Below are 19,341 nucleotides of genomic sequence, written 5' to 3'. Positions count from 1 at the left end.
CTGTCTCAAAGACCTCCCTCCCCTTCCTTTGTTACTCCTAGCTGATGACCTTGCTCCCCACTTGAATGAGGAGGTAGAACTTCACTATTCTCTATTTGCCAGCCAACTGCACCCGTTCCCTTATATGCTGTAAAAGAAAACTTTCTGTAGTCACACATTTCACGATGACACCAACCGTGTGGTTTGTCCACACACCAAGCAAATCTCCAAGTCTCTGAAGACTCCAAATGGTGTCCTACAATTCAAGGTTAATCGGGACACTAACTCCCTGGAGTTAGCATGAGACCTCACAGGCTAATGGCTCAGTCCCTCAAGACCGCCTGTGCTTCAGACACCCATGGCAAGTCTAGCTCCCCACCCCCCATACTTCTGCCTGACTGGCTGTAAGTCAGTTTTCATGAACTTCTCCTCTGTCCAATAATTTGCTAGAATAGCTCATAAGACTCAGGAAAATGCAGTGGGTACTTTTACTGGTTTATTATAAAGGATACAACTCAGGAACAGGTAAATGAAAGAGATGTACAGAGCAAGTTGTGGAAGAAGCAGCACGCATCTTCCATGCCTTTCTAGGAGTGCCGCCCTTCAAGCCACTCGGTGTGGCCACCAACCCAGCAGCTCTCCGAACCTTGTTGTTTAGAGTTTTTACAGAAGTTTCATTACGGAGGAACAATTCATTAAGTCATTGACCATTAGTGATGAACTCAACCTTTGTCCCCTTCCCTTTCCTAGAAGTGGGAGGTGATGAAAGTTGTAGCCCTCTTAGTCACATGGTTGGTCTTTCTGGAGGATATTTCAGCCAAACCCAAGACATCTCACACTGAACACAGAGTAGATGCTCAGACATGTTTGTTGAATAAAAAATGGTCACAGCCAAGTCCTAAGGGTTAGTGTTGCATACATGTTTCAGTGAAAAACCAAATTAGGACCAAGTATTCAGAATTCTTCAGAAGCTGTCATGACTGGGAACTTCACAACTTGATTAATTAAAAATATATTTTTAAAGACTTTATTCATTTATTTTTAGACAGAGGGGAAGGGAAGGAGAAAGAGAGGGAGGGAAACAACAGTGTGTGGTTGCTTCTTGCGAGCCCCCCACTGGGGACCTGGCCTGCAGCCCAGGCACGTGCCCTGACTGGGAATCAAACCAGTGACCCTTTGCTTTGTAGTCTAGCGCTTAATCCACTGAACCACACAAGCTAGGGCTAAATTTTAATACCCAGATTGAAGAAGTGGCTTATTTCAATATTTTCAAAAATCAATGTACAGCCTAGGGTGTTCTGGATGGCGCTGTCCAATCCAAATGTATGTGATAGAAATGACCTCTAACTGTGCTATCCAATATGGTAGCCACCAGTTCCATGAGGCTGTTAAACATTTGAAGTGTGGCTGCTGACACATGTAGAAATGATATTATTTCAGATACCTTGGCTTAAATAAAATATATTTAAATTTATTTCACTCTTTTATTTTGTGTATTCTAATACACTGATGTGCCCTCTATTCTATTTCTATTTTCTACTGATGAAGCAGATAGGAAATTGTGTGGTTCCCTGACATCTTAAATTTCTCACCTGTGTTCCAGGTTAATGTTCCCCCTGGGGTGGGACTGGCCGGGGGTGGGGGTCCTACATGTCTGGACCCTTCTTCTACCTCAGCGCATGGCCAGTGATGACTTGTCTCAAAATTTTTTTAATTGAATTATGTCTTTCATCCAACTTGCTTTTCACATGTCTTTACATTAGGACAGCATCACCCTTATATTTGGGAGCTCACTGTTTGGCAATGGGAATGGCATGTAATTAGGCACATAAACTCTTTGCATTTTTAAGGTGAAATATCTTGTGGAAATGGGAAAAAGGTGAAATATCACAAGGTGATATCACCTTTCACAAGGTGAAATACCAAGCCTCCAATGCTCTCCCTCCCTGTGCCCAAGGCTGAAGGGCACCCCCTGTAGACTGGGGAAAGAACCTCTGTGTCTGTTCTTCATTTTCTAACAAGATACCTGACAGAATCATGTCTTTTTTCTAAGAGTCGCGGGGAAGCAAAAAACTCTGTAATTTTAATGTGTGGCCAAATTGCTGATTTGGGAGAAGACTATTGAGAGTACAGAGAGAAAAAAACCCCAAAGTTCAATATTTCACAAATGATTCTGTTTCATACATTTGTATTATTTCCCTTCATCTTTCAAAAATATTTACTAATGAACCAGTTGACTGTGGTGAGGCAGGGCCCATGTTAGCATGGTCCATTAATTTTGTCTTTGTTGGGAAGTTCAGGAAAAAATCCTATGGAAAAGTTTTATTGGCTTCAGAAAGAGCTGTAATAAACCAGCTAAAATGAAAAAAAAAACCCCACAAAACTGTTTTGGCCACAAGATCTGTTCATTTGTGAAAGTACTTTCTCTCCACAATGGATATGACCTTGGATGTGACATAGCCAATACTCACCTTTTCACTTCTGATGGCCTGAGGAGGGTGAGATATGGGTGTGCCAAACAGATTTGGAAAAGCACGCTGAGAAAATGTATATATATTTATAGTAGTGTGTATATATATATATATAGTAAAGGGTAACGGGGGTCAAATATATGGTGATGGAAGGAGATTTGACTTTGAGTGTTGAACAGATGACGTGTTATAGAATTGTATGTACATTTGAAACTGATATTATTAACCATTGTCACCCCCATAAATTTAATTAAAAAATAAATAAAACTAAAAAATAGTAAAGTATCTGGCACATCAATACATTGTAATGAAGTACATTTAATTTAATGGTTTAAACTGTAATCTAATCATTTACAATGAATTCAGTCACTTAATTTAAAAAAATAAATTCTGGGGGGGATGGGAAGATGGTGGCTTTACTCTAGGCAGCGTTTTTCTCGGCTTCTGTGAAGAGGAGGGAAACTCGCAGATCGGTGGAGAAACAGAGCAAGTGGACTAGGTTACCGAATCACTTTTGAAAACAGGACATCAAAAATTATTGTAATCACGGAAAAACCAGACGGTAAGGAGACTTCTTCAGGACAAAAGGGGCCCAGGGATCGGCGCCGGGACTAGGGGTGTGCAGTCCCCAGGCCCAGTGCTCGGGGCTCTCGGGAGAGGGGAGTCGCTGCTCCCTCCCCCGAATACGGGGGAGTGAGCCACTCCAGGGGAGAACGTGTTGCTAGAAGGAACAGATTGGCCAGTTGGACTGGGAAAAAATCGCCCAGGGACTATAAACAGCCACCCAGAGACTTGGGAGAAGTGAGGGCCTCTAGCCAATGGGACCGGGGCAGCCTGGAAGAGCGCCTGCACCCCTAGGCCGCACTCCTAGCCTGGAGGAAGTACAGATCGGTGGAGAACACAGAGTCGGAATGCGCTGGGTTCGCGCCCCATAGGGAGGCCTGAATCTTGCTTCGGGATCCCCGGAGGGACATGGTGCTTGGTGCGTTCCTACAGTAGTGGCTCAGAAACTTCCAGCCAGCCCGACCGCGGTTCGGCGGTGACCACGGAGCTGGAAAGGGCTCGGCCTGCGCACCAACGGGAAGACTGTCTCGCGCTCGCTGTGAACCCGGAACGGGCGCGGCGAGGCGCTTAGGGCGATCCTAGACCCCGAATTTCAAAAATTTGGGGGAAGGGCGTGCCCTTTTACGATTCCCAGGGAGGGCGCAGTGAATCCCAAAAAGTCGCGGGTGCCTCCTGAAATCATAGAGCTGGAATCCTGCAGGACCCCGGAGTCTGGAAGAACGTGGAAGTGAGATCCAGAGAGCCAGTGTGCTCGGGAGCGCCCAGGGTACAGCAAGTCTGTATTCTGACAGACTTGCTGAGATTTGGGCTGGGAGAGAGAGAAGCATTTCAAAGGTCCCTCAGCCAGCTGAAGCCAGCAAGATCAGAAAAACTGGTCTGGCCAGTTAGAAACCAACAAGAGGGTTTTTTGTTTGTTTGTTTGTTTGTTTGTTTTTCTTTTCTTTTTTTCTCTTTTTTTGTTTTGTTTAGTTTTGTTTGGTTTTGTTTGGTTTGGTTTGGTTTTTGTGGCTGTTAGTTGATTGATTTTATCTTGTGTTTTATGTGACATTTTATTTTTCAATTCTTATTATTTTTATCTCGCAATCCCTTATGTTTCTCTTCCATTCATCCTAATATTATTCTTTCCACTCCAAATTTCTCTCTCCTGCACTACATCTTCTGCTTTTCTTTCCTTTTTTCTTTTTTTTTATCTTGCAAGTTACTGAAAATTTGTATTATCTTTTTCTCACTTTTCCGACATTTTTTATTTTAATATTATTTTGGTATTCTTCTTCTTTCTGTATAATCTTCTTTGCTTGGCTGGTTATACTGTCATTTGATAGGTTCCCCCTGGTATCTCAGTTACAAGGTGTTGATAAGTTACTATCCTTCATCTGTGTTCCATTAATACACCTCTCAAGGTTCTATACTCTTTATTCTTGTTATCTAGACCTCATCGATTCTGCCACAAGACTGTCACTTTACTATTACTGTTAGTAAGACCTAGTCTATACAATTGTAAATACTTCTCAATACCCCCTACCTGATCTCAGCCCACTTTGCAATTTTCTGAACTATACTATTGTGGGGGGTTGTCTCTATTCTTTTACACACTACTCCTATATACTAATCTTTAATCCAACCCTACTTTAGAATCTGACCTCCCACAGCCTCACAGCTTTCTAGATCCAACTAACAATCCTCTCGTCCCCAATAAGAGTCTTACCTTCTTTCCACCATTTCTAAAACGTGGATAGTGGGGTGGAGGATCATGGTTAACACTATAAGGAGCCAAAGGATAACCCATCCCTTCTCTACTGGATGCTAATGTAAATATCATAGTACACTGTCTTGCTGTCTTAAACCATTGTGCCTTATTCCTCCAACTGATCACAAAAAAGAATAGGGGGAAGCTGTGAACACCAGGATACATGAAGGAGATTGCACCACTGAATCTCACAAATATTCTACCACAGAAGTTCACACCATAATTACAGGGAATCAGAACAGATCAAATTAACAAACAAGAAGAAAAAAGAAGAAACACACAAACAATGAGAAAACAAAGAAACAACCCCCAACTGAAGGGAAACGAGGAAGCCTCAGGAAAAATGCTAAATGAAATAGAAGCAACTCAACTATCAGACAGTGAGTTCAAAACAATGATTACCAGGAAGTTCAATGAACTCACATTGAGTTTTCAGAAATTAGAGGGAAACTACATCAATCTCACTGCAAACTATATAAACATGAAAAAGGAAATAGAAACTCTCAACAAAGGCCAAGAGGAAATGAAGAATACAATTTCTGAACTGAAGAGCACAGTAGAAGGAATGAAAAGCAGGATTGATGAAGCAGAAGATCGGATTAGCGAGCTGAGGGCAAAGTAGAAAACAACATCCAGAAAGAGCAAGAAAAGGAAAAGAGGCTCAGAAAGAATGAAGAGGGATTAAGAGAAATGCAAGACAATATGAAACATAATAATATCCGTATAATAGGGATACCAGAAGGAGAAGAAGAGCAAGGGATCGAAAACCTAGTTGAACAAGTAATGAAGGAGAACTTTCCTAATTTGATGAGAGAAAAAGTCACACAAATCCAGGAAACACAGAGAGTCCCAATCAAGAGGAACCCAAAGAAACCCACCTCAAGACACATCATAATTAAAATGGCAAAAATTTCAAGACAAAGAGAGAATCTTAAAGGCAGCAAGGGAGAAAAAGGAAGTAACATACAAGGGAGCCCCAATAAGGCTAACAGCCAACTTCTCAATGGAAACACTTCAAGCCAGAAGATAATGGCAAGAAATACTCCAGGTAATGAGAACCAGAGGTCTGCAACCAAGGCTGCTGTATCCAGCAAGGCTCTCGATCAAGATAGAAGGCCAAATAAGAAGCTTCCCAGACAAATGAAGTCTAAAAGAATATGTCTCGACCAAACCAGCTCTTCAAGAGATCCTAAAGGGACTGCTTTAAGGAAAGGAAGGAAAAGAGAGAGGGGGGGGGAACACACGTACATAAAAGAAAATGAATAAGTACCTATCAATAATAACCTTAAACGTAAATGGATTAAATGCTCCAATCAAAAGACACAGAATAGCTGAATGGATAAGAAAAAAATGACCCACATATCTGCTGTCTACAAGAGACCCACCTCAGGATAAAAGACCTACACAGGCTGAAAGTGAAGGGCTGGAAACAAATCTTCCAAGCAAATGGACAGGAAAAAAAAGCCGGGGGTAGCAATACTCATATCAGACAAAATAGACTTCCAAAGAAGGTCCATAAAGAGAGACCCAGAAGGTCACTTCATAATACTCAAGGGAAGAATCCATCAAGAAGACATAAATATTGTAAATATACATGCACCCAACATAGGAGCACCGAAATACATAAAGAAAATCTTAGAGGACTTCAAGAAAGATATGGACAGCAACACAATTATAGTGGGAGATTTTAACACCCCACTGTCAAAAATGGACAGATCTTCTAAACAAAATATCAACAAAGATATTGTGGCATTGAACAATACCCTTGAGGAAATGGACTTTACTGATATATACAGAGCCCTCCATCCAAAAGAAGCTAAATATACATTCTTTTCAAATGTACACAGAACATTTCTCAAAGATAGACCACATGATAGGACACAAAACAAGCCTCAAGAATTTCAAGAAAATGGAAATCATACCAAGCATTTTCTCAGACCACAAGGGACTGAAGCTAGAAACCAACCCTAAGGAAAAAAACCAAAACACTCAAACTCATGGAGATTAAATAGCATGCTATTAAACAATGAATGGGTCAAGAATGACATTAGGGAAGAAATCAAAACGTTTCTGGAAACAAATGAAAACGAACTCACAACAAACCCAAAACTTATGGGACACAGCCAAGGCAGTCCTGAGAGGGAAGTTCATAGCGATACAGGCCCACCTAAAAAGGTTAGAAACATTCCAAACAAACAACCTAACCCTACATCTACAAGAACTAGAGGAACAACAACAAAGACAGCCCAGAGCAAGCAGAAGGAAGGAAATAACCAAGATCAGAACAGAATTAAATGACATAGAGACTAAAAGCACAATTCTAAGGATCAATGAATCCAAGAGCTGGTTCTTCGAAAAGATAAACAAAATCGACAAGCCCTTTAAGCAGACTCATCAAGAAAAAAAAGAGAAGACCCAAATAAACACAATCAGAAATGAAAGAGGAGAGATTACAACAGATACCACAGAAATACAAAGGATTGTAAGAAATTACTACAAAGAACTGTATGCCAAGAAATTTGAAAACCTAGGTGAAATGGACAAATTTCTAGAAAAATATAATCTTCCAAAACTCAATGAAAAAGAATCAGAAAGCCTGAACAGACCAATAACAACAAAAGAAATTGAAGCAGTAATCAAAAAAACTCCCAACACACAAAAGCCCTGGACCAGATGGTTTCACAGGAGAATTCTACAAAGCATTTAAGGAAGAGCTAACCCCTATCCTTCACAGACTATTCCAAAAAAATCCAAAAAGATGGGAGTCTCCCAAACTCTTTTAATGAGACCAACATCATCCTAATTCCAAAAACAGATAAAGACACAACAAAGAAAGAAAACTTCAGGTCAATATCACTGATGAACATTGATGCTAAAATCCTCAACAAAATACTGGTAAACCGCATCCAACAATACATTAAAAAGATCATACATCATGACTAAGTGGGATTCATTCCAGGGATGCAAGGATGGTTCAATATTTGCAAGTCAGTAAATGTAATACATCACATAAACAAAAGCAAAGACAAAAACCACATGATTATATCAATTGATGCAGAAAAAGCATTTGACAAGGTACAGCACCCATTCATGATAAAAACACTCGGCAAAGTGGGAATAGAGGGAACATTCCCTCAACATAATAAAGGCCATATATGAGAGACCTACAGCCAGCATCATACTCAATGGGCAAAAATTAAAATGTTTTCCACTAAGATCAGGAACAAGGCAAGGCTGTCCACTTTCACCACTTCTGTTCAATATAGTACTGGAAGTTTTAGCCACAGCAATCAGACAAGAAAAAAGAAATAAAAGGCATCCAAATTGGAAAGGAGGAAACAAAACTGTCACTGTTTGCAGATGACATGATAGTATACATAGAAAATCCTATAGACTCTAACAAAAAACTGCTTGACCTAATAAATGAATTTGGCAAAACAGCGGGATACAAAGTCAATATCCAGAAATCAAAGGCATTTCTGTACACCAACAAAATATATGAAGAACTTACAAGATATATAAAGAACTTACACCAACAAAATATATAAAGAACTTACAAGACTGTACTCTAAGAAGACAAGGAATCCAATTAAAAAGTGGGTGAAGGACTTGAACAGACACTTCTCCAAGGAGGACATACAGAAAATCCAAAGACACATGAAACAATGTTCAATATCACTAGCTATCAGAGAGATGCAAATTAAAACCACAATGAGATACCACTTCACACCAGACAGAATGGCCATCATAAACAAAGCAACAAACAACAAGTGTTGGAGAGGTTGTGGAGAAAAGGGATCCCTAGTGCACTGCTGGTGGGACTGCAGACTGGTACAACCACTATGGAAAGCAGTATGGAACTTTCTCAAAAAACTAAAAATGGATCTGCCTTTTGACCCTGCAATTCCACTGCTGGAACTCTATCCTAACAATACTAAAACACCAGTTCAAAAGAACCTATGCATCCCAATGTTCATAGCAGCACAATTTACAATAGCTAGATGTTGGAAGCAACCAAGATGCCCATCAGTAAATGAATGGATCAAAAAACTATGGTACATTTACACAATGGAATTCTATGCAGCAGAAAGAAAGAAGGAGCTCCTACCCTACGCAACAGCGTGGATGGAGCTGGAAAACATTATGCTAAGCGAAACAAGCCAGGCAGTGAAAGACAAATACCATATGATCTCACCTTTAACAGGAACCTAAATAACAAAACAAAGAAACAAACAAAATGTAACCAAAGACACTGAAATAGAGGACAGGCTGACAGTGGCCACAGGGGAGAGTAGAGGGAATTTAAGGGGACAGTGGGAAGGGTTCACAGGAACAAACTTAAAGGACACATGGTCATAAACTAAGGGGAGGGTGGTAATGGGAGGGAAGTGGGGAGGGGTGGGAGGGGGGAATGGATTGGGAGTAAAAAGGAGAAAACTGTATTTGAAAAATGATTAAAAATAAAAATAAATAAATAAATAAATTTTATTAATTAATTTGTTTTTAGAGAGGAGGGAAGGGAGGGAGAAAGAGGGAGAGGAACATCAATGTGCGGTTGTCTCTTGCATGCTGGGGACCTGGCCTGCAACCCAGGCATGTGCCCTGACTGGGAATCAAACCAGTGACTTTTTAGTTCACAGGCTGGCATTCAATCCACTGAGCCACACCAGCCAGGGCTAATTAAAAATATTTTAAATGAAATTTAAAATCCCACATGAAAGTAGAGAATATCAGAAACCTCCACTTATGTGTCGCACAACCCCAGCAATTATCAGCAATTGGTCAGCCTTGCATATCGCACCACCTTGTTCTGGTTATGGTGTCCTAGAGCAAATCCCAACCTTTTGCCTGTTTACCCCATATACTTAAGTATGCATCTCTTAAAAAAAGAAGAAAACATTTTCATACACTATTACATCTAACAAAATTAGCAAGAAATCCTTTTGATAATCTAGTAGTGTCTGTATTCATATTTCCTGAATGATCTAAAAATGTGATTTTAAAAAATTGCTGCTTGTTGAAATCAGGGTCCTAACACGTTCCTGTTCTTTGTTTGTTTTGTCCCTCTCCCACACACATAACACACACATAACACATACACACACACATCCATTTCTTTGGTCAAGAATCTTCAGAGATTATAATGAGATAAAAATTTATTGATTTTAAAACTGTTTTTTTTTGAAGTACAACATGCTTACAGAAAAGTGCATGTAACTGTGCAGCTCTGTGAACTATCACAAAGGAGACGGCTCACATGACCACCACCCAGGTCAACAAACAGGACATCTCCAGGACTCCAAGAGCCCCCTTGCTCCTTCTCTCATGTCCCTTCTATTAAGTACGCTGTTCTAACCTTGCTTTCTTTACCTCACAATACATCCTGGAGATGACTCCAGAATAGTGTGTCTAGAGATCTTTTATATTTTTCGTTCATCTGCGTAGCTGTCCATCATGTAGATGAAGTGTAGTTTACCCAACCAATCCCCCACTGATGGACATCTGAGTTGTTTCCGTCTTTTTCCATGATAAAGAGCGATACAAAGAACATCCTTGGGCGTACATCCTTTTATTGCCATTCTATCTTTGGGTCTGAGTCTTAGTGATGAGAGTGCTGGGTCAAGAGAAAAATGCATCTGTCATTTTGCCAGATTCTGCCAAATTTCCCTGCACTGAACCTAATAGACACTTTGCATTCTCACTGGCAACATGAAGGTATTCTTTCCCCCATACCCTTCTCAATAAAAATAATGTTGAGTTTTTGTGTTTTTGCCTATCTGATAGGTGAGAAGTGGTGTCTCGAGATAATTTAAGTTGCATTTCTCTTAATATGGGCAAGATTGAACATTTCTCATCTTTAAGGACTCTATTTTTTTCTATGAGCTGTTTAGATCCTTTGTCCACTTTTCTGTTGGATTGTTGCTTATTCTTGTCTACTTTTAGGATTTCTCAATTATTTTTCTTGAAAGGAAATTGAGTGTGGGTGAGACTCAACAGCAAGAATCACTGGTAAGGACTATGTTCAGTGAAATACGTGGATTCAAATCCGGGCTCCATCATTATCCACTCTTTGCCCTTGGGCAAGTTATTTAACCTCACTCTGGCTATTTATTTATATCCATACTCATTTTGCAGAGTTGTTGTGAACCCAGCAAAACCAGGCATATTAAATGCATTCAACATGTTTAGATTTCTTTTTCTGTTACTTGCTTGTTTATAAATGGAACCATTTTTTTCTAATTGGGTTTTGTTTTCTAATTGTTGTGTTTTTCTTATTGACTTGAAGGAACTCTTTAAAAAAAGATTTTATTTATTTATTTCTAGAGAGGGGAAGAGACGGCACGGATAAAGGGAGAGAAACATCAATGTGTGGTTGCCTCTAGAGTGCCCCCTACTGGGTACCTTGTCCTCAACCAAGGCATGCCCGAGAATCAAACCGACAACCATTTGGTTCACAGGCGGTGCTCAATCCACTGAGCCACACCAGCCAGGGCTGAAGGACCTCTCTGCATATTGTAGAGAATAATCCTTTATTAGGTGTGTTGTAAATCTTTCCTCCATGTTTGTTGTTGGTCACTTATTAATTCAATAAATATGTCCTGGGCACCTACTATATGCTAGCTGCGGGGGATAAAGTGGTGAATGAGAGAGTCTCTGCCCTTGAGTTACTTTTAATTGGTCAGAAAGTCAAATAAAAGTAAATTTAAAGTAAAGGAAGGAAGGAAGCCAGTGTTTGGGACCGTGGGTAATGGGAGGCAATCTACTTCAAGTGAGGTGGTCATGGAAGGCCTCTCTACGTAGTAAGAAGCTGACATTTGAAGGAGAAGCAGCTAATCCTGTGATGAGTGAAAGGAACAGCATATTGCAAAGGGAAACTGGGAAATTATTGAAGTGAGAAAATTAGGCATGTTCAATACACTAAAAGATCAGGGTCCCAAATCATAATTGACAAGGAGGACAGTGATAGGAGGTGAGTCAGTGGAGATTGGCAGGGGTATATTAGGACAAGGTAAAGGAAGTTGATTTTATTGTAAGAATTTATAGTAAATGGTTCTATTTATGTGTTAAGAAGAGTCCTCCAGTGGCTGTGAGAATGGAATGCAGGCAGGGACGAGCAGATGGTAGGCTACAGGTGCTGTCCCCATGAGTCAGGATGGTGGCTGCAGCTGGTGGTGACGGTGATGACGGTGGTGACAGAGGGCATGATCAGAAAGACAGGCAGGTTTCAGGTGTACTGATATAATCCAGCAGGATTGGTTGATGGACTGAGTGGAGGGCAAGGGGAAGGGAGAAATCAAGAATAATTGCCCATTTTCTAGCTACTAGACTGAGTAGTGCTACTCACTGAGGTTGGAAGGCCATCATGGGAAGGGTGGGGACTGGTCTGGGAGGGAAGGGAAACTTCAGTTGTTGCCTAGTGGATTGGATGAACATACTAAACCCTCACTCCAACTCTGTGTGATAGGTACTAGTTTAAATACAAAGCTATTGACTGTTTGCGTTCCCTCAAAATTCTATTTTTTTTTTAATTCTAGTTGCATCTTTAACAAGGAACTAAAATAAGCTATAAAAAAACAAAAATCTTGAACGAAGTAAAGTAGCTCTGTGTTTATAAATTATCGAGTTATATTTCAAATGAATAATAAACCACACTGAAGGGAAAAAAGGAACTAACCCAAGTAACTTTCGAACACAGAACTTTGATGTACTGTGTACCCGTAGTCTAAAGATGAAAAGAATGGCAAACGAATATTGCACTCTACCTAAGGGGCTTGTTTTTCCATAGCGGCATGGATTAGCAGTTCTGAAATGCTCTCCATGGATTGGAGGGTCGAGAAAAAGACAAAAATGTGTTGAGGATGTTGAGAGCCAAGTCTCTTGCTGTTATCAAAGGAGATGCAGCTATGAAAATGGGGCGGCCAATAACACTGCAGTACTGGGCTGGAACTAGAGGGATCAGCAAGAACTCCCGGACTTGTATTTATATGTGTATGTTTGCTACTTCTGTCCACTGAAAGGACTCAGAAATAATAGCCTTTGGATACAATTCAAAATTCTTACGTGGGAGCCCAGTCCCCAGTAAGAAGGTATTTGGAAATGAGGCCTTTGGGAGGTAGTTAGGTTATTAGGGTGGCACCTTCATGAACAAGATTAGGGCCTTTGTAAAACAGAGCCCAGAAAATTCCCTTGCCCTCCTGCATGTGAGGACACAGGAGAAGACAGCCATCGGAGAACCAGGAAGCAGGCTCTAGGCAGACACTGAATCTGCCGGTGACTTGATCTCGACTCCCCAGCCTCCAGAGCTCTGAGAAATAAATTCCTGTTGTTTATAAGCCTCCCCTCCCCCCAATTCCATGGTATTTTGTTATAGCTGCCTGAATGAACTAAGACATGTGAGGAAACTGAGAGAAAGAGAAATGAACTTGCTAGGGTTACAAATGGTAAAGCTAGAATCTGGTGATCTGTCTTGCCACTTTCTCTTCCCCTCTCCATCTAATCATTCATCTTTTTATCCACCCATTCTTCTAACCATATATTTCTCTATCTCCCCATTTTCTCACTCATCCGTGTCCCAATCCATGCATCCATGTCTCCATCCATCCATCCATCCATCCATCCATCCTCTCAGCCCCCAATAAATATTCACCATGTGCCAGATTCCCCAGGCATCTGACCCCTACTGTGAGGGCAGGAAAGTCAGGGATAAGACACACGGGCATGCAGCTTAGCTTAAGATATTTATTTAATGCTCCCACAGTCAGCCCCAGTGGCTCAGCAGAGGAGGACAGCAGGGAAGGGACACACAGTGACACAGTGCATCCTTCAGTTACTGCAACCTCCAGGGGGATCAGGTCCTGAAATCCTCTTTTCTGGTGGATGGCTGATCAGTTATGACTGCAAGAGACAGACACTTAGCACTTCTGCTAACAGACTGAGCACCCACCCCAAGTGCCTCCTTCCCATGAGCACCCAGGGCCTCCACACTACGTCCTCACCATGGGGAGAAGTCCTGCGCTCGCCACTGTTCCACTGCTGTATTCCCCTGGGAGTCATGCCCATCATTGCTCTTGTTCCCGTCAAAGTTTCCGCAGGCGCCACACAGTATCCCAGCATGGTCACTGCCGACCATCACGACCAGCTGCCCATTGCTGCCCAGCTGCACCCGGACCCCTGCCTTCTGCTGAACGAGCAGGGTGCCATCACGATTCCGACTCACAGACACAGATGTCAACACTTCAGCTGGGAGATCCACTCGGAGGCCATTCACCTGGTGTGGGGCGGGGTGGGGCACACAGGTGAGACTCGGGCCATAGAAGAGCCATGGTGTTACCAGGATGGAGACCCCAAGCAAGATAACAAGTTCAAGGAGCAAAAGCAGAGAGGCAGATGCTGAAAGAGATGAAAACCTGGAGGGATGGAGAGATGGATACATAAACTATTTGGAGATTTGGAAGGATGAGTAGAAGACGAGACAGAGTGGATGAAAGGAGAGAGGGATCAGTGAATAAATGGGCACACACAAAACATTCCAGAGGAGGCTGAGGACGAGTGGGTACTGTGTACCAGATAGACAATCAATCAAATCCCAGTGTCATCCTGTGTGGTTCTAGTTTTCAAAGCCAAAGAACCCTTGAGCATGTTGTCTAAGTTACTGGTTCCCTAACAAAAACAACGTCATCCTTATTTTTTTTTTTTTTCGATATTGATGTCTGAAGCCAAGTGACCTAGCAAGCATAATGATCATGTGAGAAAATTACTGTTTCTCTGTCATAGGCTGTGGACTCAGTTAATTTGGTACCTTGTGAGTTTTTTCTTTTAAATAACTGTTGTTTGTTTTCATTAATGAGTTAATCCTTCTCAAGTTAAACTCCTTAGGGAACCTTGTTTGAAAGAATAGTTATTTTTTTTTCTAAATGCTCTGATATCTAAGTCTTCCTCTGCCAGATGACTGAAGAGCAAGGTAGACAGAAAAGATAAGTAAAGGGATCTGCAAAGAAGGGCGGATGGATAAATGCACTGATGGTGGAAGAGAGGAAGGAAGGAAGGAATGCAGAGAAGGGAGGGAGGGAGAGAGAAAGGAAACAATGAAGAGAGAGATGAGAAAATACACGGCCAGAGGGGGAAGAGAAGGAGTAGGGATGGATGCAGTGAGGGAGAGCTGGAGGTGAATAGAAAGTTTAACCAGGGTGCAAGCTTTGCAAGTCTGAGGACTGGGTCTGAGTCATCTGTGTTACCCAGCACATGGACGGTGCAGAGGGAACAGGGCTGAATGTATTCAAAAAACCAAACTTTTCCTGTGTACCTGTGAGGTTCCAGGCCCTGATCTGGGTACTGGGGACAAAGTAATGACTGAGATGGATAGGACCCATGCTCACCAGAGGACCATATTCTAGTGATGAAGGAAGGCAACAAACACAAACAAAGAAATAACGGATAACTTCAGATAGTGATAAGAGCCTTGAAGGGAAAAAAAGAGAGAGAATAACAGCATCGAGACTGGGACGAAGAAGGAGAGCATTGCAGGTGGTCAGGAAAGGCCTCTCTGTAGAGGCAGTGCGGGAACCGACTGAGACCAGCAGGATGAGAAGGAGCCAGCTCCGAGAGGAGCTGGGAGAAGTGTGCTGCTGTAGTGGGAACAGCCAATGTGAAGGCCCTGAGGTAGGAACAAGCTTGGTCTGCTGCACAAATAGCATAAAGGCCAGTTTGTCCTGTTATTAGCATAATGAGCGAGGGAGTAGTGGGAGACGAGGTTGGACAAGCAGTTGATCACACGAGGCTTGTAGGCCACAGAAGGGAGTTTGCTTCAGTTTTGGAACGCTGTTCTGGGGAAGCCATTGTAGAGTTTTAAACAGCAGAATGACCTGATCCTTAATTACAATCTTAGAACCTCTACTGGCTGTGTAGAGAATCATTTCTTAACAGAGGAGCTGTCTGTTAACTGAATTATCAATTAAGCAGATGGCCAGAGAAAAGGAGTGATTGGTCTAGAGCACACTAAAGACAGAACTCCAGGCCCTGCTTCCACCAGGGCTGAGTGTCGGACCATTGCTGCGCTTGGTGGAAGGATGTGGACCATCCACGGAGGGAGGGGTGTGAGGAGCATTGGCTATCTCTCCCCACTGGACCCAGAAGACACCAGTGGATGTGTCTACAATCAATAAACAGATCTTGGAAATAGAGACGTGCTCATCTGGGAACTTTAGTGTGGCCTGACATCTGTGTTTGGGTCTTGGGCTCTTGCACACAAGCTGTGAGTGATGAGACTATGAGTCAGTGTCATCTCTTCCTTAGGCCAGACAGATTCCCTCTCTCAGAAATTTGGAATTGAGGTGATGAGAACAAATTGGGGGTTTGGCAAATAAAAGGCAGTTGTAAGTAACAGGAATTCAAGGGGCAGAACGGAGGGGCACTGGGGCTGGAATGGAGTCATGATGCAAACAGTAGGCCTGAGGGGCCTTTAAGAGAAAGTGGAAGGACAGTTGAGGGAAGGATCCAGTGGCCTGCAATTGACAGTTTCCAGAGGAAGTTCCCACTTAGCACTGTACTTGGAATCCACCTTGGTCCCTTGGTGGGTCCCTTGGTGGGTCCCTTGTACCCACACAGTTGCCACTAGTGCCCATTCCCATCAAAGTGGTTAGGAGCATGGGTGCTGGTGGGTTCAAGCCCAGATCTCCCAGGTATTCCCTGAGTGACTTGAGCAAATGACTTCACCTCCTTGGGCCCTAGGTTCCCCTCTGTGTAAAATGAGGAGAATCCTGTGTTGTGGGAATGTTGTAGAGTGTCAGAGAATGGAGCTGATTTGTAAAACAGCAAGTCTAAAAGATGAAGGTACAAATTCAGACAGTACTGACAGGGCACCTGGATCCAGCCACTTCTTAGGCTCTCTCCCTGCATTTACTAGTTATGTGGGCCAATGAATTCATTTTTCTCAAGGCAATTTGCATCTGGTTTTCCATCACTTGCAATGAAGAGTCTTGATTAACACTGACATCAAAACTAGTAAGCTACTTGAGTGTGTTTTTGCTCCTCAAAAACTCAGCCACAACAGAGGGAATACATTTGAAATATTGAGACAAATACAAATTTAGTGACCAAACTACAGAGATCTGGATAAAGGAAAGAGATAGGAAGACAGATGGGCAGCCAGGAATGGAGGGACACTGCAATAGGAAGACAAAGCCCAGGTAAGACATGCCCCGTGCTCAGGCTTACCCATATGCCCCTGTTTGGGGTCAGAGTCACCAGCCCACCCTGGAAGAAGACGTGAGCCTGCTTCACAGTTTCAACTTTGCCATGGCAGAACTGGACATCAGCAAGCACACGGTACCAGGGGATGTTCTGTATTCCTGGGCAGCGGAAAGAGAGCTCGTAGATACCAGGGATGCTGACGGCACTGTGGACCCCATCGAAGGTGGTGAGACTGGTGTTCCTAGAGAGGGAACAGAGACCAGCGGGGACCCAGCAGTCCCGGGTCCCAGCCTCGACCTCGCATACACGACCTAGAGGGCAGCCCACTGCCTGGCATGTCAGGCCGGTGCTTGAGGAACAGGAGCAGCGCTCATTGCAGTCTGAGCTCAGCAGGGAGGAGTTCACCTGTGCACAGAAAAGGGCCAGGTTACAGTGGTGTGGTGGATTGCAACAATGGCCACAGTCCTTCAACCCTGTGGATCCATGCAGATCACTTTGCAGCAACACCCATTAAGAAATGGAGTTCATTTCCCCTTCCCTATGGATCTAGGTTGGCCTTAAAACTATGCTTTGGTTATCACAATGTAGCAGAAGCAGTGCTGGGCCACATTCAAGCCTAGACCTCAAACAACATGATAGCTTTTCTCTCTCTCTCTCTCCCTCTCTCTTTCCTGGCTACCATGAGAACAAGCATGGGACTGTCAGAGGACAAGACACCCCATGTAAGAGAGACAACAATCCCCACTGACGTCACTAACCCAGCCCCAGCTAGACTATTTTGCTAAGTGAAATAAGCCAGTCAGTCAAAGACAAATACTGTATGATCTCACTTATGAGAGGAATCTAGTGAACAAAATAAACTAATGAGTGAAACAGAACCAGAGACATGGAAACAGGGAACAGACTGACAGCTGCCAGAGGAAATGGGGAAGCAGGGGGTGGTGGAAAGAAGGGGAAGGGAGTAGTTAAAGAACATGTATGAGTGGCCCATGGACATGGACAATGGCTTGATGATGCACTGTGGGAGTGGGGGGATGGGCAGGATGGGGGAAGGCAAAGGGTGAAAAATTGGGACAGTTATAACAGAATAAACAAGAACGAACAAACACAATTTTAAAAATTAAAAAAACAACAAGATAAACCAGCCCCAGCTGACCCACTGGGGAACTAGAGATATGTGAGTGAGTGAGCTCAGAGAATGACAGAAGAGCCACCCAGCTGAGCCCAACCCCAATCGCAGGGTTGCAGAATTGTGAACTAAACAAATAGCTGTTTTAAGCCACTAAGCTCTAGGGTAGTTTGTCACCCAGCAAAAGCTAATGGACACAGGTCGGGTGGGCAGGAGACATGTCCCAGTCCTGGCACCCACAGCGCAGATCACAGGGGCCCTGGAAACCCAATTCCAGGAACATTTTTCCTGCTTTCTCCCCCACCCCTCCCACCTAACCAGTTGCTCTTTCTTCACCATGTTCTCAAGTTCCTCCCAAATTCTCAACGCTTCCTTGACCAGGGCTCAGCCCTTAAACCTTCTTTTTCCATCTATATTCACTACCTGGTGATCTCATCAAACCTCATGAGAACAGAAAGTGTCTGATCCTCAAATGGACTCTGACTCTGGGAGGGGTGATTGCTACAGAGGACATTATAGGGGCAACTGGTAAAATTAGAACAAAATCTTCAGATTATATAATAGTATTGAATCAGCGTTAATTCTTTGAGTTTGAATTATACTGTGGTCACATCAAATGAATTCCCTTATTCTTAGAAAATTCCCGCTAAAGTATTGACAGGAAAAGGGGCGCTGTGTCTGTAACACACTCTCAAATGGGTCAGAAAAGTATGCACATGTGTTTACATGGAGAGGAGGATGAGTGGTGAAGTGCACACGGCGGAAAGTCAGCAGCTGAGTTCTTTGTTCTGTTCTTGCAAGTTCGAAGCCTGAAGGAAGAAGTTGGGCATCTCCTTCTGCAGAAGTCCTGCATTTCCAGACCCTCTAGCCTCTGTTTCTGCCACTAGTAAAACTGGGATGAATGAGGATGGATGTGGTAACCCACCTTTCTTTTATTTAATCAGAGAAAGTAGGATGCCCAGCAGCTCAGAGGGTGAGCCCGGGCTGCTGGGGGTACCTCCCAGCATCGCCACTTGTTAATGGGTAGCCTTGGGCTGACATCTCTTTATCTCAATTTCTTTATCTGTAACATGGGGAAAATGACGATGGTACCTGTCTGCCAGGATTGTTGCAGTTATTAAGCAAATTAATGCCTGTAACAAACTTGGTGCATAGTAATGAGGCAGGTTAGTAAGAAACTGGGAAAACTCCCTGGCAAGTGGAATGAGGACACTGAGACCCACCGTTGAACAAAGGGCCAGAATGGCTGGGCAATTGACAGC

The 19,341-nt window shown here is 42.9% G+C and overlaps 1 protein-coding gene across 2 annotated transcripts in view; it reads right to left on the bottom strand.

The window, feature by feature from the left end:
• Positions 1 to 13,486: 13,486 nt before the first annotated feature.
• LOC123823818 (Fc gamma binding protein) overlaps positions 13,487 to 19,341 on the bottom strand; it is a 38,111-nt gene continuing 32,256 nt past the window's right edge. For both annotated transcript variants that reach the window (XM_045846839.1, XM_045846840.1), the window contains 3 exons: positions 16,975 to 17,355; positions 13,758 to 14,029; positions 13,487 to 13,656 (listed from right to left, as the gene is read on the bottom strand). In XM_045846839.1, the coding sequence (XP_045702795.1) occupies positions 13,647 to 13,656; positions 13,758 to 14,029; positions 16,975 to 17,355 (663 nt within the window). In that variant the 3' untranslated portion in view covers positions 13,487 to 13,646. The remainder of the gene's footprint in view (positions 13,657 to 13,757; positions 14,030 to 16,974; positions 17,356 to 19,341) is intronic.

Source organism: Phyllostomus hastatus, unplaced genomic scaffold (genome assembly GCF_019186645.2).
Source record: "Phyllostomus hastatus isolate PE091 unplaced genomic scaffold, TTU_PhHast_1.1 phas_contig_5, whole genome shotgun sequence".
NCBI classification, from domain to species: domain Eukaryota; kingdom Metazoa; phylum Chordata; class Mammalia; order Chiroptera; family Phyllostomidae; genus Phyllostomus; species Phyllostomus hastatus.
Note: the sequence above shows the minus strand (reverse complement) of the source record. Positions and strands in the feature narration are given on the sequence as shown.